This window comes from Mesocricetus auratus, unplaced genomic scaffold, assembly GCF_017639785.1.
Source record: "Mesocricetus auratus isolate SY011 unplaced genomic scaffold, BCM_Maur_2.0 Super-Scaffold_100010, whole genome shotgun sequence".
Taxonomy (NCBI): domain Eukaryota; kingdom Metazoa; phylum Chordata; class Mammalia; order Rodentia; family Cricetidae; genus Mesocricetus; species Mesocricetus auratus.
The window spans coordinates 4,702,748-4,723,863 of record NW_024429194.1 but is presented as its reverse complement, the minus strand read 5'-3'; the positions used below and the strand labels follow the sequence as shown (position 1 = coordinate 4,723,863).

Below are 21,116 nucleotides of genomic sequence, written 5' to 3'. Positions count from 1 at the left end.
TCAGAGGTTAAGAGCACTGACTGCTCTTCCAGAGGTCCTGAGTTCAACTCCCAGCAACCACATGGTGGCTCAAAACCAATCATAATGAGATATCTGGTGCCCTCTTCTGGCCTGCAGACATACATGGAGGCAGGATGTTATATTCATAATAAAATAAATAAATCTTTGAAAAAGAAAAAAAAAAAAGAACGTAGGTCTTAATGATAGGATTACTAGCGGAAAACCAGGCAGAGAGGGCACGTGGTGTAGGAAGACATCACATCATCAAAGGCGTGGAGAGTCCAGTAGGAGAGGAGAGAACCTGAAAAAAGAGCATCCTAGGAGAAGTCAGCCCATGAGAAACACCCAGAAGTGCATGGTCCAGAGGGTCGCCTGGGAGGCCGGTCTGAGAAACATTAGCAGGCAGGTGGCTTGAAAGGCGTGAGACAATTGCGTTCATCCAGGAAGGCCTGTGCACAGACCAACCCTTCCAAGGATGACAGCAGCGGGGAGCTCAGGAGCTCAGGCAGCAAACGGAGACAAGGGCGTTCAGACAGGAGAGCCCAAGTCATGCAGTTACTAAGGCAAAGACATGGGAGTGAACTCGAAGGCGTCAGGAGTTTTCTAAAGAGGACAGAAGTAGATTTTATTTTTATTTTTTAAATTTGGGACACAAGCTCACCGTATTTCTCCCCAGGTGCCCCACAACTCACCACCCTCCAGAGATCTAATTTCTGTAGTGCTGAGATTGCCAGCGTAGCTATGCACTGCGTGAGGCAGGAGGTGGTGTTGGCGCGGCTGCCTGCTGGACACCGCCCTGTCACTGTCACTGTCACTGGCCGCATGCCCCTCCATCTAAGAGAAGCCAGGCTTCGTTTATAATCCTGTGAGAATCGAAAGCACTCCCGCTGCAGCCTGTGTCACCACCCCAAGGTTCCTTGCTGTCTTGAAACCCATTTTAGGAGGGACAATGTTGGAGGGAGGGAAAAGGTTGTGGTGCAGAGGTTAGACGGAGACACAGGCAGAGTAAGGCCTCAACTGGGCACAAAGGATGCCCCTGAGGAGGTCAGGGGAGCACCGTCCACAGACAAAAGGGGATGCAGGAACACGCCGGCCACAGCAGACACAGACGAAGGCACAAGGAATCGTCTCTGACCTGTGCACAGCAGGAAACGGAAGGACAGAATGACCGTGGGGTGTGAGACGGAACAGGCAGGCAATTTTGAGAACATTGGAGTAAAATCATGAAACTGCTTTTATGCAGAACTATAGAACCGCCAGACGCTTGCTAACTTTTACCCAGAAACCTTGTGTGTGTGTATGTGTGTGTGTGTGTGTGTGTGTGTGTGTATGTGTGTGTGTGTGTAGAGAGAAAGAGAGTGAGAGAGAGAGAGAGAGAGAAGCCCACCCCTACACCAATAGCAATGTATCACGGGATGCAGGAAGAGCTGTGGTTGGAGATGCTCACCTATGTTTCCTCCAACTTCATATAGCCTTTGGTGCTGCGTCTTAATGCATTCAGGTGAGCTGCGGCTGAAACACAGAGAAGGCAACAGCTGAGGGTTCTTTCAGGATCCCCGGTGAACGCTGACAAGTCATGCAGTCGCGATGAGATAGATATATCCCACACACTTTACTATGACCAAAGTCACGGACAACAGCAAGAATTTAAGAACGTAAGTCGGCCTCTCTAGAGGCTGAGATAGTTCCCAACCCAGCGGGATGCTCAGTGACCTACAGCACCAGAGAACATCCTAGCTGGGAAATGGCAGCACACCGCAGGAGAGAGGCAGTGATGACAACGACACGGTACCCGTTTACCACTGCCCTGTCACCCATCACCACCACCCTGTCACCACCGCCCTGTCACCGTCACCACCTAATGGCGATTTCTTTCCCAGTCAGTAAAAAGAAGCTGGAGAAGTCAATTGCCCAATTCGATTTTTTCTATCCCAAGTCTAGAAGGTTGGGATGAGAGAATTCAAAAGGTCCAAGTCAATCACAGCGATTCAAGAACAGCCTACAGCTCCTCCTCCTCCTCCTCCTCCTCCTCCTCCTCCTCCTCCTCCTCCTCCTCCTCCTCTTCTTCTTCTTCTTCTTCTTCATTTTTTGTGACGTAATCTTTGAGGTAACTGTAGATTTGGATATCATCTTTGTAAATGACACATGTAGACCCTATGGTACGCATCCTTCATTGTTTCCACTAATAGCAGCATCTTGTGAAGATGGGATGCAATTTCAAAGACAGAATGTTGGCTTTGATTCAGACAAAACTTGCATTTCCATCCACCCAGGGTGCCAACTGCAGCTGTTACGGCCACCTTTACCATCCTGTCCTTACTACGCCCGAGCCTGGTCCCCCATGCCTGGCAAATAAGTATCACCTAGTCTGTATTCCTACAAATTCCTTATTTCCCAAATACGACACCAACAGGAGAGCACAGCGAGGGAGCTCTAGGTACTGGCTTTTGTCCCGCTCGGCGTGAATTCCTAGAGACCCGAGCAAGTCCTTTCATCTTGGTTCTGCACAGTATCCTGGGATCCAGCATGATTTAGTCACTTACTGAAAAGTTTCTATCTAGTGTTTATCTGGCCTCTTTTCAACAAAGCTATCCTGGCTTGTGGTGGACGATGTCTTCACATCCGGGGGATAAATGCCCAGGAGTAAGGATGCTAGGCCACATTGCTATTTGGTTTCACAACAAACTGCCAAACGACCTCCTGGTGTTGATGAGCGATTAAGTACAGCCCACACAGACAATGCGTGACTACCGCAGCTCCTCTGTGTCTTGGCAGTATTTGATGCTACCGTACATTATTTTAGAACCCTCATGGGTATGCCATGATATGCCACTGTGGTTTTAATTCTGCATTTCCTTGGTGGATAATACACAACATCTTTCCATGCATATATTTCTCCTCTATCTTTCTCCTTTGGTCAAATGTCATCTACATGTTTCTACTACTACTGGGGTGGGAGTGCCCCACAAACGTCAGAATGTGTGACCGCATGTAAATCCCTAGAGGTGTGGTGCCTAGTGTAGGAGTTCAGACCCCTGGAGACATGTCCCTGGAGGAGAACGTTGTGACCCCGGACACTTTCTCTTTTCCCTTCAAGGTCAGCTGATGAGCAGTTTTGCTTGGTGACATGTCTCCATTGTGATGGACGGCCTTGCCGCAGGCTGAAAACCAAGAGGACCCATTGACTATGAACTGAACCCTCCACAGCGGTATGGAAGGAAACATTTTCTCTATATGCTATTCACAGCTCCTCTCACTCGCTAAGGCTTCAGTTTCGATGACGGTGATCGTATCAATTTTATCTCATAACGCTCCTGGGATTAAGCCTAGGGAACTCATCATTTGTGTCAGGCCATAGAGATTTTCTCCTCATATTTTAATAAAGTTTTCCACGTTTCTTGTAATACATTTAAACCCATGGTACACTTTGAATTAATTTTTAAATAATGAGGCTTAGGTTAAAATTATTTTTTTTCTTGGCCTATGGAGGTCCAGTCACTACAGTCTCACTTATTGTAATGCTATCCTTTCTCCACTGGATGTTTTGGTATTCTTGCCAGAAATTTGCTTCAAGAATAGACAGTTAGGTAGAAGAGCATCTAGCAATCAACAGGGGCAGCTTTCGTTACAGCTTACAATTATTTAACATTTATGTATCAGTGTGTGCATTACGTGTGTGGGTTCAGGTGTGCCACGGCAGGTGTACGAAGGGGTTGGCTCCTTCTTTCCACCGCATGCACGTATGCTGGTGACCAAATTCCGGCTGACAGACTTGGTGGCAAGCACTTTTACCTGCTGAGCCCTTTCATCAACTCCAGATAGCAACTTTTCAACTGAAATACCCACAGTTCTAAGTGAGAGGTTGTGCCAGAGGATTCGATTCTATCTATTAGTCACCACACCTACTTTACTTTTATTAGGATACCGTCTCCACAAAATATTCCATTTACTTATTTGCGGAAGGGCTGCATGTGCCATGGCACATGATTGGGAGTTGGAGGACAACCGTGGGCTCTTCCTGCTGCGTGTGTCCTGGGTATCCAACTCAGGTCATCAAGTTTGACAGCAAACACCTTTGACCCACTAACCCATCTCACCAGACCAGAGCATTTTCTTTCCACAGGGGTACAGTTGAGGGTTTTGTAATTTACCAGATGCCAACATCCTTGCAATAAGATTTCAACTTTTTATATGGCCACCTACGTATGACAACTATGGTATTTTAAGACGCCTGGGCCAGAAATAGAGTCACACGACTATTCCAACTCCTGTTAACTGATCTGCTCTTGATGGGAGTTGCTATTCTGTAAATTTGTCTCTTACTGGTTGTTGAATAAAGCACTGTTGGCCAATAGGGAAACAGGATAGGTGGGACTAGGAGTCAAGGAGGATTCTGGGAAGGAGAAACATAGGGAGTCACAATGTAGCCGCCATAGGGGTAAGAGTCTGGACCATTTCTCTGGTAAGAGAAATAGTTAGATTTACAATGATGGGATAAATACTTAAGTCAGAGCTAGCCAGTAAGAAATCAAGAAAACAGCCAACAGCTTCATAATTAATATAGCTTGCTGCGTGTTCATTTGGGACTGATGAGGCTCTGGAACCAGGCTGGCGGGAAATCTTCACTCTATATGCTCTTCTTTTCCTATCTAACCCAATTTTTCTGAAGGTAACTTTTAAAATGATATTTATGTGCAGAAGACTCAGCAGCGCACATTTAACCCAGTTCAGTGGCATGTTCTTTGCCCTTTGTCTTCGGAATTAACCTCTGTGAGGGAAACAGACACTGGCACAGGTCTTCTGTGGACCAGTCGCCCCAGTCTGGCGTTCCCCTTAATGATGCAGTAGGGGATCTCCATCTTGTGACACAGGGCAGGCAGGAGGACCACCAGCTCATTGGGGTCTCTGCTGTGGGCAGTCACCACCAGATGAGCCTTCTTGTTCTCCACCAAGGTGGTGTCTGTACTGACCCCTGCTTGAAGGACGGTGGGGTGGTCTTTTAGTTGGGATGCCCCCTTTGCCAGCATCTCAGTGTGGGCCAGTAGGTAGGCAGGCTCAAGTGGCTGGGTAGCTGTGTGCTGGTTCAAGGCCTGAGGGAACTGATTAATGGCAGGGGGTTATTTTGAGACGCTTATAGAGGGTGGCCCTTTATTGCTGCAGCCTGATATAGCCAGCCATTTGATGACGTGTGTGAGATCTCTTTTGGGTTGATGTCCTGTCCAATGCCAAAGCTCTTAGGCCTTGTCTCAAAAAGAGGACTCGCCACCTTTTTGGCTTCCGGTTTCTTTACAAAGGTAGGGACAGGAGCCACCTTCTTCCCTTTGGTCTTTTCTCCTTTGTGTGTCTTGTTTAGCTGGAGTTTAATGCAATTTTTTAAGTGTGCATGTGGAGTGTGTGCGTGTGCATGCGTGTGTGTGTGCACGCGTGCGCATGTGTGCGCACACCCGCATGCCTACCCATAAAGTTCATGAATCACAAGTCTATAACCTGAAGGATTTGCAAAATGAACATAACAGTTGACCAGCCCTCATGGAATCCAAGGACATGCTTTTCAGTCCCAATGCCTCCCATGCTCCAAAACCTGAAAAAAGACTGATGTCTACCATCATAGCCTGTTTCTGCCTTCTGCTGTTTCTATTTCTGTGAACCATTACAGCTTTACATACAACTGTAAAGACAAAACAGATTCTTTGCGTTCATTTCACCAGTGGTAACATTTTGTAAAACTATACTATCATGCCCCAATCAGGATATCAAAGTCTACCCAGCATGTTCAGACACAGTGACAGCTGGGTTCACAGAGCATTAAGTTCAACACACTGCCAGAGAAACCTGTCAACCCACCCCCATCCCAGTCAAGAGTTCAGTACCAGAGTTCTAATTCTACCAGCATCCTTCATGTTGCTCCTTTATAACCACGTCTGTCTTCCCCAAATATAATCATTAACTTACCCCCCCATTTATAACATCTGTCATTTCAGAGCTGTTATATGAATGAAATCATACAGCATGTACACTCATGCAAAGAGCTCTCTCGACCAAAGAAGGCTACTGCTTTTGAATTTGTTCCAAATGCTTAAGGATACACGTGACTTTCACTAGAAATGATCAAACCCCATCTACATTCCAACTAATATATTTAAATAGGTGCTTCTTGTCCTTTGAAAACCATAGGTTATGTAAGGCGTTTCCATCAAGTCTGTATTCCTGTAAGGACGGCTAGTGTTATTTTATGGTTGCTTCTGGAGATGCATGAGCGCTGTGGAAGTCATTTAGACGCTGGCAATGACTGCTCTCAGGCTTTTGAAGGGGCAGATGTGGTGTCCAGGGAGCTTACATAATACTTCTGGAAATTGACCAAGATAGTGACAAAACTAACTGCCATACTTTTCACCCCAATAAAAGATAAATTTCATTGATCAAATAACTCTTCAAGAGAAGAATCACGGGGGCTGGAGAGAAGACCCAGCCTTTAAGAAGGCTCATCTGTCTTCCAGTAAACTGAGTTCAATTCCCAGCACCCACACTAGGTGGCTCACAACTGCCCGTGGCACCTTCACACGTGGCAGATACAGGCGCACATGAATAAAAGATAAAAATACATCTTAACAATGGATCCTATGTGTGCCAACTCCTTTAAGTTGGCGACAGTGCTGCTGTCTAACTATCCTAACTTGCAACCCTTGTAATGCACTTGTCAAATCCCAAAGCCGCAGCTGCAGGAGAGGAGTGCCCCACCTGCTAAAGTGCATCTTCCGCACCGCACGCTACCTTCAGGCCGGCGCACTCACCTGTTCTCATACTGAAACTTCGCCAGGATGTCTTTGGCTTTGGTCTGACTGTTGAGCTGAATGGCCATTGACACTTTGGACAGAAGTGGAGCGTGGACCCTTATGACGCCTTCTGGCACGTCAGACTGCCAACGAGGGGAGAGCAAAAACACTGTCAAACCTGGCTTCAACGACTGCACTCGCGAGGTGGAAATCGCGAGGGACATTCAGAATGAGGAGTGCACATCCGCACGACCAGTACTCGACCAGAGTGGACAAGGCCTTCCTGCTCTGCCAGAAGACCAGTGACTACACCCGACCTGGGAGTGAGTGTACGCTCTTTACACTTAGGCCTCACCCAAATGCTTTGGGATCACAGAGAAGAAAGTATCCAGTGATATTTATCAGTACCTTTAATGGACAATATCCTAAAAACCTACATTAATTAATACATACATATATATATACACACACAAATGTATCTAGTGAAATACTTATCAGTATCTTCAGTGAACAATATATATGTGTATATATATATCTAATGATATTTATCTTTACATGTACATCTAATATTTATCAGTATCTTTATTGAACAATATCCTAAAAACCTTATTTTAAGATTTATACATAAACACACACACAAACACATACACACATATGTGTACACACATGTGTGAACTGACACTATGTATATCTTAGAACACCGTGTTAACTGGTCTCTTGGAATAATATACTGAAGAATTAACCCCCAGAACCTCAGACTGTCACCCCTCTTTGGAAATAAGCTCAAGACTAGAGTGAGTAGTAATGATGAAGTAAATCCAAAATATCTTCCTCTGGTGAGACCTGTGTCCTAAGGAGAAAAGAACAGGCACAGGACACACAGTGAGACATCACAGGAAGACAGTGATATAGACAGACAGGACACACAGTGAGACACCACAGGAAGACAGTGATATAGACAGACAGGACACACAGTGATACACCACAGGAAGGCAAGAGCAGAGACTAGGGGGATACATCTGCTGGCATCACCTAAGGCTAGTGCAAGAGACCAGATTTATCTTTTCCTCAGAGTGCTCAGAGGAAGCCAACTCTACGGATGCTATAACTCAGATTTTAACTTCCAAAATCAGAAGACTATAAATAAATCTCTATTGTCTCCGCCACCCTATCTGTGGTATGTTGTTATGGTAGCCCCAGGAAACTAAAGCTGAGTATTTTAAAATTGCGTCAGTTCTTACATTAGCTCCTAATATCAGCATCAAGAACTACACCAGGGAGTCAACGCGGGAGGGTTTGGAGCTGGGTTAGCGAAGGCAGAGACCATGGCTTACTACAGTCAGCACCACATTCCCAACACCCTCTCCAGAGACTCAGGACCTTTTCCTCTCAGCTCCCAGATGCCCGTGGTCATCCCCCAGCATCGGGCCTCTTAACAGATCGGACTGCATAGCTTTGGTGTCCTTCCTTCTGACCTCTGTACATTTACCTAACCATGCACCCGAGTCATCAGCGGAAGCTCCCGTGTCATTGCTTCCTGTGCAAACTGGAAAGAACAAGCTTGAAGGACAGACTGAGGCCCAAGGACGTAGTGGATGTGGTCACAGAGTCATAGGGAGTTAGTAGTTATGGGGGCTGGACACGGTGGCACATGCCTCTGATCAGGGTATTCGGCTCACGGGGGCAAGAGGGCTTTAGTTTGAGGCCAGCCTTGGCTACACAGTGAGATGTCAGGGATGAACCGTGACAGAAGTGCTAGAAGCTTCTCCACTTGCCTAGTGTACACGGTGCCCTCTGTTCAGTTCCCAGCATACCCTGCACACACACACACACACACACACACACACACACACACACACACACACACACTACATTAGCTGGAAAGAAAACCCATTCTTACCATTCTTCTTGAAGGTGACTTCTGTGGTACCTTTGAGGTCTTGGGGCTTGAAACCTAAAGAAAACATATTCTGTCTTTCAGATTAACCCCGGGATTGTAAACACAGGCTGCTTCTGGCTGGTGTAATCCTTGTGGAAAATAGTTGGGCTCTTATCAAGTTATAAAGTGTGCGTGCCCTTTGACCCCCCCACAGTCCCTCATCTACAAATAAAACATATTTCGACCACGAAAAGCAATGACACATATATACTGGTTTACTCGCTGACGCTCAAGTCATAAGGCAAACCAACGGGGTGCCGTGTGGGGTTCGCCCATCTAGGCGGCCCAAACGAGCACAAAGCAGCTGGTTGCACACAGCTGCGTGAGCTTCAGTGGACATGCATCCTACCTTCAGTGTTGTTTTCTCCCAGAGAGGAAGTCGGCAGCGACAACATTTTATTCTACAGCCTTTCCATGTTTCCATCACATTCATTTACTTACTGAGTGACTGATTGGCCATGTGTGTGTTTGTGCGGGCTGCAGGACAGTTTTGGGGAGTCAGTTCCCTCCCTCCACCGTGTGGGTCCCCAGGACTGAACTCGGGGTTTTCAGGCTGAGACGCCCCACTAGCTCTTATCAATGACTCAGAGTTTGTAACTTGTTAGTTACTTCTTTATTCCAATGGAAACATTAAAGCATGGCCTGGCACAAGGGAATCAAAGCGTCCTGTCTTTCGGCGCTTGCTCCCGTAGACCATCAAATCCTTCTAACAGCCGGCATTCCTACCACACCACAGAGCTTACAACGCATCTCACACACACCGTGAGAATCCATCCCAATGACAAGACCGTGAAGCAGACGCCATCCCCAGTCCGGAATTCCCCACGCCAAGCACGCCAAGGCTCAAAGTAGGAACTGAAGTGAACTAGGCCCTTCTAAAGCCCCTGGCTTTAACTCCATGCCATATCATCCTTCCTGTCACTAAACCTCCCAGGATGAATATGACAAGGGCAAGAGAGTCTGGACCTGTCAGAGTCCAGTCTAAGAGTGCACTCAAGGGAGAGCATGAGGACGGGGCCTGTTGCATCTTCGGAGCCTGGGACGTGGTGTGCCGGTATGCACTGCCTGAGACCAGCAGGCTGTGAGAGAACGGGAGAGCATGAGGACAGGACCCCGCGCCTTCTAGGGACCACCGGCAGCCTGTAAGAGGATGAAACCGGCTGCACCGCCAGAGACCAGCAGGCTGTGCGGAGTTCTATGGTTGCTGTTGTTTTGCTTTGAGGCAGGGTCTCAGGATGCGGCTAACCTTGGCCTCAGCAGGTAGCTCACAGTGGCCTGCCACCTACAACCCTCCCATCACTTCCCCTCTCCCCACACCCGATCCTCAGCGCAGCCTAAGACTGGAGACGAACAGCCTGCACCTGTACCCGGGGCTTGTCGCTGCCTGCATCCTGGACGTGTGGACAAAAGGATGAGCCTCGCTTGCCAAGAATTCCAACTACTTGTGACTTATCCCGGGAACTCTATTGGCCTGCCTGTACGTTACCTGTCTTGGAACTTGTCAGAACTGTGGGCACAACGCTGTGAACATTTGTAGGCAAGAGTTGTGTGCCTGGTTATCTACTGTAATGGGTAACAGCTGTGGAAATACTACGTAACTGAAAATGCTGGCACTCACGTGTTTCTGGGAGTCAGAGGGCCACGTGCACATCCATAGACGAGCATAGGAAGACCAGGCGGACAAGCTAGAGGGGAGGAGCTCTGTTGTTTTGTTTTGTGTGTGTGTGCGTGTGTGTGTGTGGGGGGGGAGGTGTGTGTGTGTGTGTGCGCGCGCTGCTTCTGGAGATTACACCCAAGTCCTCATGCAAGCTCTCTATCACTAAGCTGTGGCCTGAGCCCTGTGGATCCGATTTATGAAGTGGCCATACTATAATACTCAAGAGTGTCTAGTCTTTAGTAAAAGTTATTACACGGTCAAAAAAAAAAAAAAAAAAAAAGACCAGCCACACACATTCAAACTGCTGAATAACACAGTTTCAATAGTTTCTAAAGAAACTGTCTTGAAGGATGTCTGGATGTTGGTCTTCATCCAAAAAAACCCTTCAAATGAACAAACCTGCTGGTCCTGGCTGTGAGTGTGGCTTCCTAATGGCGTGGCTGCCTAGCATCTGCACAGTTTGATCCCCAGCACAGAAAACAAGGTTGGTTTTCTCCAAGAAGACATCACCTATGTCATGTCAATAAGGGTGATGCAGACATTGCAATAAGGGTATCTATGAGCTGCATGTATCCTTTACCCTGCTGGGATGTATCCTTTACCCTGCTGGGGTCCACCCTCGCTCTGCTGATGCTCTCACCTCCCGCTCCAGGGTCTTCCTCCTGAGCAGTTTCTTCACGCTCGGGAGCTGCTTCTTCAGCAGCATGGTGGCTTCGTTCATCCTTCTTACTTGGGTGATCAAGAAGGAAGGGACCTGCGGGAGAAAGGGGCTTGACTGGAGGGAAACCCTGCACAGAGCACCCTGGTAGAGTCAGCCTTTGTTTGTGGAGACTGCCTTTAACGCCCCGTTATCTTGGAGCGGGAGCTGTGACATTTGTCACTGAGATTAGAAAAGTGGTGATGAGGATTTCCATCATGCTTAGAACACGTAGAACCCGTTTAAAGAAGGTACTGTTATCTCCAAGGGGAGTTGGTTCCAGGAACCCCTTAGGTTTGCACATAACCTCCATGAATCCCCCACTATACTTCAAATCACCTTTCTATGATTCACAATATCTAATCCAATGCAAACGCCGTGTAAGGCGCGGTTTTATTGTATTTATTTAGGGCCTAATGACACGACTGTTCAGTACAGACACAAAAATTTGGGGAAGAGAGTCGGAGTTACGGTTGGTTAATTCCAGAGCTGAATAACCCGTGGCTGGGGAAGGCTGGCCGAGCAAGGATTCCACAAGCAACCGTGACTCATTTTATTCTCATTTTGTCTCCAAGAGTTTCTTGTCCCCCGGGGCATTTAAGGCTCCCCTCGGCTGGCATATTTCGTAGGGACACTCGACAGCCATATAGAGCTGTCACTCACCTTCCACAGGATTTTCTGGTACTTCAGCATCAGGCGGATGATGTGGGCTGCGGTGTTGGCTAGCAGCAGCTCTTCGTAGTCAGAGTGTTTGCTTCTGCTGAAGAACAGGTTTGGCGCCATCACCGTAGAAATGTTCCACAGGCTCATGCGGTTCTTCGACTCATTGGCGATCACTTTATTGAAGAATGTCATCAGAGCCTAACAGGAGACGGGGGACAGTGTCACCCTACCAAGTCACTCTACTGTGAACCACTAACAAGGGACAGGAGAACAGTGTCACCCTACTATGAACCACTAACAAGACACAGGGGGACCGTGTCACTCTATTGTGAATCACCAACAGGCTTCCCAGATGGTGGCCATTCATCCCCAGAACCCCTTCACTGTGTTGCTGGGAAAGTGTCAGCAGGCAAGTATGAACAAATGTGTTCTGTGTCCCTTTAAGTTGCTTAGCAGAAGAAAAGTGAGCAGTTAATTCAACTGCCTGCTTCATAACGTAATTCCCTTCTTAGGGCTTATTACCATGGAGTCTACAGATAATAGACTTACTCTTTATCCTAAACAAGCTTGACAAATGTTGAAATTAAACATCAACCCGGGAGAGCAAACACTGCAGCCCAAGCAAAATAAAATGCAGTTTCGTTGTGAAGGAAGAAAACGAATTCTCTAGGTAAGCCGCCCCCCTTAACTGAAAGCACTGTTGCCAATGCGAGTTTACCATTTCCTTGAGAAATGAAAAACCATTTAAACAACAGAAGCCTCTTCATACTCGGTACAAACACAAATGCAGCTGGAGGTTTTAAAACATCGCTTTAGATGTATCATCTTCCTGCTGTTTTCTTGCTCAAAACGGCCTCCAACTTGTGATCCCCCTGCCTCGGCTTCCCGAGTGCTGGCATCACATGCATGCAGCACCGTGCCTGGCTCTTCTGATTGCTTTTTGTAATTATGGAATCTTCCCCTGGCCCAGCAAGTGTTTGTGTGCATCTTTTGCAAGCATTAGAAGAAAGAGAGGAGCGTGGTAATTTTTAAAGTGCACTTTGGCCCTTCACCCAGAGGGAATTGCTTTGCTCTCTCAAGGCTGGATTCTACCAGTGTGTGTGTGTGTGTGTGTGTGTGTGTGTGTGTGTGTGTGTGTGTACATGTATCAGCTTGTGTGTGTAAATAGGCATGCACGCATTACAGAACACATGTGGAGGTCGGTCAGAGAACAACCCTTGAGAGTCTGTCCTGTCCTGTCTGTGTCTGTGGGATCTGGGGATTGAACTCTGGCAGACTTATTTTATTTTTTGACACAGTATCTCTCACTGAAGCTGAAGGTTGCTACTGTAGCTAGTGTGGCAGGCCAGCAAGCCTCTGGAGTACTCCTGTTCCTTCCTCCATAGTGGCAGGATTATAGATACGCACTGTCGCAGTGACTTTCCCGTGGCTAATGGGGGATCCAAACTCAGGTTCTCATTATTCCATATGGAGCACTTTATTGACTGAGACATCTCATGGTCATTTTGATTACGAAATGTCTAACATGTAACTTTGGCAATGGTTTTGTTTATGATCTAAGAAAGCTTTGCCTGAAGATCAAAGTGCAAGGCTAGCCATAACCACAGCGGCCAGGCAGTGGTGGCACACACCGTTAATCCTAGCACTCGGGCGACAGAGGCAGATGGATCTCTGTGAGTTCAAGGCCACCCAGGGCTACATGAGAGTGAATCAGTCTAAAAGAGAAACAGAGCTCACAACTTTAATCCCAGCACTAGGAAGGTGGAGACAGGAAGGGATATGGGTGGGCGGAGAGAAGAATATAAGGCAGGAGGAGACAGGAAGGCATTGCATTCTCAGTGCAGTTGGAAGCAGTTTGCAGTTCGGTAGATCGCCCCTTCGGTCTGAGCATTGGTAGAGGAGAGAACCCTCTGGCCTCTCTGCTTCTCTGGTCTTCAGCTTTAACCCCACTCTCTGTATCTGGGTTTTTCCTTATTCGCGCTGTGTATAACAGTACTAGTTAACACTTATTTGAGTGTTTACTCTGACTCAGGCATTATTCTCAGTGACTCACACTTGTTTTCCTCCACTCATTAGCTGTCTAAACCCTACGAGGCAGAAGCTATTATAACTGTTGCACAGGTAGGAAATCAGGGTGGGAAGGAATGAAGAGCTCCGCCCAGCATCCGTCAGTTAAATGCTGGCGCCGAGGGTCTGAATTAAAGAAATCCATTCTCCAGACGTGTTGCTGCCTTCTCCACAGCTAGCGGCTCCAGGCATACTAGAGCGGGAAGACTGTGCTTGCATGTGCATGTAGGTAAGTGAGCCTCATCCCACAGGTTTTCTCTGGGACTTTTTATTAGGAGCGTGCAGAATTACTTGTTAATTGTTACATCCTCGGGCACATGAAAAGGTTGACGACATTTTCACTAACACATCTGGTATTGGATGGGCTTTGTGATAAAACAGCATTGTTTAGGCAATGCCCAAAAACAAATCAGAAAAATACCGAAAGATATTAAAAACTGATATTCCATGCTTTTGCCGGCCCCTACCCTTGCATTGAGGATGTAAGGCAATGCTGTGTTTTATGATGTGGCGACAGGCTAGGATAACCAGGTCCAGCCATGTAGACCACGTGGGCCTGGGATTTCTCAGCAATCCCAAGGCTAGGGTTGCAGGCATGTGCCACCTGTTTGTAAATCGACAGAAGTGTTCCCGCCCAGTGGGGAAAGGTATCTACCTCCCCCACCCCCAAAACCATGTAGACAGAAAGCAATCTGACTTCGTTGCTCTCTGCATCCTCTTGGCTGGCCTCAACGTCAAGGGCTCCTTCAGCTCATGTCTCACTCAGCCCCAAAACAGCAAGAGAAGCTCACATTTTACTGACACACGACAAAGACCGGATTTGAGAGGAAGGGAAGAGAGCTACGGATGCCAGGGGCCCTGTCGCCTGTCAGCAGAGCAGCCCCTTCTCTGGGCTTTGTCTTTCCACTCTGGAAAGTGGTCAGACTCTACATCTAACCTCCTAAGACCTCAGACTGCTTAAACTGTACTGCGTGTATATGTCCCAGGGCAGAGCCGTGTTAGAAATCTGGCAGCCCAGTGGTCTGAGATGCCCACCCTGCACAGAGGCCCATCAGTACCATCCCACCAGCTGGGAGAAGTCACGGGACGGTAGAGGAGCTAACCCTTCTCACTGACTACGGAGCCAGGTCAGAGTAGCCATATCCTCTCATCTTCATCTTTCCCGTTCCCCACCCTTCATCCTGGTGTCTGTTCAGACACCCGGTGCACCCCAACTGAGCGGAGGGGACTAAAATGTTAATGTCCAGAGAGAGTCCTCTAGAATTTCCATTCTTTGTGTCTCCCTCAACACAACGACACTGGAAGTATGCAAGGCAGTGGGGTGGCACCCCACAGATGGCCCCGTGAGTTGTCACACTTCCCCTGTCCCCAGGTGGGCCCCGTGACAGATTATGAGGTCGGTCAATGCCACTTACCTGGGCTGTGTCCCTGTTGGCGTCAGGCAGGGCCATGACCATGAGGTGCAGCGCTTGAAACTGCACTTTGATGTGGGGCCCTCCTAAACGAGAAAGCAGAAATAGTCACACGCGTGACACCACGCTGATGTGTTCTGACAGCAATCGCGCTGGCATCTGGTGGCGCAGGAGGGCCCTGTCAGCTGAGTGAGAAGGACTCAGGCTGGGAGCGCAACAATGCTAATTTGCTCATTTGGACAGGAGCCCCAGTCTGTCACCCCCTTTCAGTCCCGTGATGCCTGTTTATAGGCCGGTAGCCAAGAAGATGCTTTAGATAATTTGAGATTTATATGACAGTTTCCTTCCCAAAGAGTGTCCACACACCTAGCCTTACTCCACAAACAGAAGGCAAATATCAATCCGAGAGCAAACTAATGCTGCACTCAAGGATGCAGCAGCGTATAGCGACTAAGGATGCATGCTCTAGGCCCAGAGTCGAACCTGCATTCAGAGCTAAGTCATTTAACTCTTTTTGCTTCCATTCTGCCATCTATAAAACCTTATGCGGCTCATAGGGCTGGCATGAGGATGAAGTAAGTTAATGTGCGCACAATGTTTGGGTCGGTACCTAGACACAGTCGTCACCTCATGTGTGGGCACGTTGGTTTTATGACCAATGCTATTTATTCCCTATCTCACATAGACATTTAGGAGAGGTCACTAGCTGGTTTTGGAGAGTGTGGAGATTTTAATTCCCGACTGACACAAGATGGCGCCAGAGGGTTAGCATCCAGGCTGGAAATTTAAGAGTCCATTGCAGGCTTTCCTTCACCTCTCTGTATCCTCTCCTGCAAGTGTCTGCGGGAGGCAGGATGCTCTGGAGCCCTGGGGGAGATCTCAAGCTGAAGGGCACCCCTCCAGTCAATTCACAGTCTGTGGCTGCAGGCCATCGACTGCTCCTAAGAGCACTGGGCGTCACAGCAGCGCAAACTTCAAGCGAGAACCTACTGCAACAGCGGAAATTGCGAGTGCTGGAGTTGGGGAGCTGGTGACAAGTGTACACCCCCTGTGTGGGAGCGTGTGGGGGCACACCCGCAGATGTGACCAGCAAAATCCGCTTGATTTTAGGTAGCCTTTAAAAAGGACGAACCATAGGCCTAGAATAACATGGAAAAGGCTAACGTACATGGCTGTGAGTGTGCATAAGTAGCAGGGCCTATGAAGACACTGTCCAGTGCCAAGCACAGACGGGACACTGGTTTCCTGTATGAACGGAGGCTGAGAGCCTTCCCTCATATGCAATCAGACCCTGAACGCCCCAGAGAGAAAGACAACAGAAGCAGGCCCAAGGGTAGGAGTGGCAACCCTTCCTTCCGTCTCAGAACATGGCAAAGCCTCCTTTATAACTGTACGTCTAACTGGGCAGATTTCACATCTGCATCTTATGGACAGAACCTGGCCGCACACTTGCCTGCTGAAAGGTTGTGGCTAACTCATTTCGCACATGCTTGCATGGATCTGTCTTTCTCCAGAGGTGGTTGTTATTTCCCTAGAAATTCACTACACTCTTCCTGGAACTACCTACGTCCGGCGGATGAACTACCTAGTCCTACGCTCAACCAGCAATGGGGAGGCTGAGACTGAAAAGCGCCAATGGCTGCGTGAGTGGTAGCTAATCTGTGCTTTCTCAACCCCCGCATGCGTATGAAGAACGTAGTTCCAACACAGGCTCGTGCGCACAGATATGTTCATGGCTTCCTCTTCACTCACACACACACACAAAATCCCATTGCAATGTGTGCTTCCTTCAGGCTGCAGAAAAAGACAATCATCTCCCCACTGGTCATGGGCCATTGCTCTGAGCTTCTGGCAGAGCTGGCCGTATGAAAGCAATCACTGGCCTTTCCCTCTCTCTGAGTTCCACGGAGAAGCATACGTGACTCTGTGGACTCTCTCAGGCTGGTTTTCAGTCTCGATTGCAGTGGGGAATGATGGTGGGAAGGGAGCTTAGATTCCTGTGTGTATGCACGTGCACAAGTGCACGTATGTGTGTGTGTCTGTGTGCGTACCTGTGTGTGTGTGCCTGTGTGTGTGCGTGTGTGAGCTTACACGTGCATGCACGTTCATGTGTGGAGATTGGAGGACAACCTCCAGTGTTGTCCCTCAGTGTCCTCCACCTTTCACTAAGACAGGACCTTTAATTGGCCTGGAACTTTCCCAGGTTAGGTAGACTATCTGGCCAATGTGCTTTCGGGCCCAGCCCATCTGTATCCCCAATCTTTCCACCACCAGGATTGCACGAGGGCACACCATGCCAGGGTGTTTACACCGACTCTGGGTTGAAACCAGGTCCTTAATGCTTACAAAAGCAAACGCCTTCCTGCTGGCGCCCTCTGCCCAGCAGTTCTGAGTAGCTCTGGTGTGGGCGGCTTGGGTCCCCCTTACATAAATTCACACTTCAGTGACACACAGATCCACTATGCAGGGGTTTGGTGACTATAAACACAGAAGAAGGAGGGAACTAGTTTGTGGTGCTCATTTTCCAGGGGAACCAGTGTTACGAACGTGTTTCCTAAAACAGGAAAATGCGGCATGGCACAGTATCTGGCCGACGTGTGGTCCTACAGGTGACAATGACAGTCTCGGAAAAGCATTAGCAACCACCAGAGTTGAGGAGAGGGAACAGGACCGGAGAGACCAGCAAACTCAAGGCAGGGCAAGTGGCCCACTTTTCCGGACATCAGTAGTCCATGCAGTGTTAAGATGACAAAAGACTCAGTGCACAGATAAGTAGATAATCCTGCACTGTCTGGTCAGACACTGGACCGTGGAATGTTATGGGGCGGCGAGATGCAGAGAGATGAGGCTCTGCTTCTAGAAGAAGCCATACCAATTCTCGAGGCACAAAACAAAGGGTGGAAACCCAACTGGAAGGCTGGCTGCCTAGGCAAACGTGAGCACCCAGGTTTGGATGCCCTCCACCTACATCAAAAGCTTGGTTTGGTGACAAACACTTATAACCTTAATGCTAGGGATGGAGGCAGGCAGATTCGCGGGGCTCTCTGGCCAGCCAGTGTGGGCGTAATGTGAGCTTCAGGTCCAGGCAGAGATACTGTGTTAGACAGAAACAACAAATGAGAAGTGGAGAGGGACAGAGAAGGGTGCCTGAAGTCAACCTCTGGCACACACATACACACTCACTCACACACACAGACACACACACTCACTCACACACACAGACACCCACACACAGACATACACACACACTCACACAGAGACACAGACACACACACAGACACACACAGACACACAGACACAGACACAGACACACACACAGACACACACATACACACTCACTCACACACACAGACACACACACTCACTCACACACACAGACACCCACACACAGACATACACACACACTCACACAGAGACACAGACACACACACAGACACACACAGACACACAGACACAGACACAGACACACACACAGACACACACAGACACACATAGACACACACACAGACACATACACACACAGACACACACAGACACATCCACACACACACACACTCACACAGAGACACACAGACACACACACACACACACACACCAAATGCTGAGATGCTGTACCAGAGACTGGTGGCATCTTTGGTCCCACCAAGCAAATGACCTCTTTAAGCACAGCAGTCAGACCCAACACCCAGAACAAAATCTAAACCAACTTCATATACAAAGAAGAGCGTGTACCCATTCTCAGAGAAGACCAGGATCAGGAGATGACCCTGGGGGGCGGGCACTAGCAGACAAGGTTTCAAAGCAGGTCTCAAAAACAGTTTTTTTTTAATGCATACAATTTGCCCTCAACAGGCAAATTAAAATATTTAAAAGCATCAATTGGAAATTCCAGGACTGGAAAAAAAAAAAAAAAGGAACATCTATCAGGTTTAGAGATGCAAACCCAGGGGTGCCTGCTGTACATGGTGATTCACCCCGGTGTCCACAGGAAAAGGCACTCGGCAGCTCTCGCTGTAACACACTTCACTGTGGACGACTCGGTGGCTCACACACCGCACCAGCCTTCTGTCCCTGTCCCATTGCGTTTAACTTGGTCACCTACTTTCCATCAGAGTGATGAAGGCCGGGATGTACTCCACGGGGAAGAGGGAGGTGGGGAGTTCTCTGAAGAAAGCTTTCAACATCACCGCAGCTTCTCTGTGACACATCTTGTCCCATCTGAATTTGTCAGCGTTGAATCTGGCGTCCAGCTCTTCGCGGTACTGCTGCAAAGCAAGGGAGACAGACGGTCAGCCCTCGATGGTGCCGAACGCCATGCGGCCCTCCGTCCCCATGGTTGCCACACGAGCCGTGCTCTTGCAGCTAGATGGCCAGGCAACTGCTAACACCTTAAACCTTCCCGCGGGGCTAAGAGCTGAAACACCTGCTTGTGAATTCACTTTTTGGAAGCATTTCCGTCATCTTGAAACAATTTGCTAATTCTGCACAAATCTAAAAGTTATTAGCTGAGTCCGTAGCTTCATTTTTTTTTTTTTGCGGTTTTAGTGGGACACCACAGCCCCCACACGATAAATGCTTTGCTCAATTTTGACAAAACCGCCATTTTCTCTTTGTCATAACCCTTCTGCTTGTAAGTCAGACCATGAACGCATGTCTGTCCGCTCTTTCGCATATGGAATGAGAAATGTCCTAATAAAGTAACTCTGACTTCACTGGACTGTGCAGGATAATGACGTCTTCTGGAATGGTACAGCAGTTCTCCGCATGCATGTACGCACGAAAAAACACATACACACACAGATTCACAGACACACACACACCACAGACACATACACACACAGACTCACAGACACACACACACCACAGACACACACACACCACAGACACACACACACCAGACACACACACACACACCAGACACACACACACCAGACACACACACTATAGACACAAACACAGACTCCCAGACACAGACACACAGACATACACACTATAGACACACACACACCACAGACACACACACATACCCCCCCCAGACTCACACAGACACACACACATACCACAGCCACACAGCCACAGACATACACACAGACTCGCAGACACATACACAAACAGACACACACAGACACATACACACAGACTCACAGACACACATACCACAGACACACAGACACAGACATACACACAGATTCGCAGACACACACACACACACACACACACACACACACACACCTTCCACATGTTAGCATGCTGCCCAATCCTTTCTACAGTCTGGTGCACTGTGCAAGCAGCCTGTGTTAAAGCATCGGACCACCATAAGTTCCAATCACATTAAGTTTATACTTGGAAGAGTTTGCATTCCTGGTTCATCTGTTTGTCGGTGGAAACCATTTTATTTTGTGATTCCTTACCAAGGACACACTCATTTCCTACAATCCCCTTGAACATCAGGGATTACCTCAAACACGAGGCAGCTGGAGTTCTCCCTTGACGGTTACTAACCACTCTCTCCAAAGAGGGTTCTTAGACAGGACTCGGGCAACCTTCCACGTTTTACAGCCTCTGCTTCACTCTGATGACAACCTACTTCTAGCCTTAAACAGAGACAGCCACAGCCATTTTGTCCTGCTGGGACTGGCTCGCCAACATGCCAGATGCAAACACTTGCATGGCTCCAAGAGCCTGCAAAACCGGGCTGTCTGTCAAGCCCGCTGAGCCGCGTGTGATTCTGATCTACCCTTCAAAGACGGGGTTGCTGATGACACAGGGTCCTGGTGAGTATGTAGCCACCCAGGTTAAAGGGTGAGATTCTGTCTCCAAAAACCAACCAACTAAACAGCTAACCAACCAAGCAGATAATCTACCAATCAATAAAAACCTACTTTTTGTTTACCATTGAGGAGAACAC

The 21,116-nt window shown here is 48.2% G+C and overlaps 1 protein-coding gene across 3 annotated transcripts in view; it reads right to left on the bottom strand.

Annotated features, from left to right (window-relative positions):
• The window catches only part of Arhgap28 (Rho GTPase activating protein 28), a 153,426-nt gene that overhangs the window by 4,563 nt on the left and 127,747 nt on the right, over positions 1-21,116 (bottom strand). For all 3 annotated transcript variants that reach the window (XM_040752888.1, XM_040752890.1, XM_040752889.1), the window contains exons 11-17: positions 19,311-19,473; positions 15,212-15,294; positions 11,730-11,927; positions 11,010-11,123; positions 8,674-8,727; positions 6,792-6,916; positions 1,448-1,512 (exon numbers count right to left, since the gene is read on the bottom strand). In XM_040752888.1, coding sequence (XP_040608822.1) covers positions 1,448-1,512; positions 6,792-6,916; positions 8,674-8,727; positions 11,010-11,123; positions 11,730-11,927; positions 15,212-15,294; positions 19,311-19,473 — 802 coding nt within the window. The remainder of the gene's footprint in view (positions 1-1,447; positions 1,513-6,791; positions 6,917-8,673; positions 8,728-11,009; positions 11,124-11,729; positions 11,928-15,211; positions 15,295-19,310; positions 19,474-21,116) is intronic.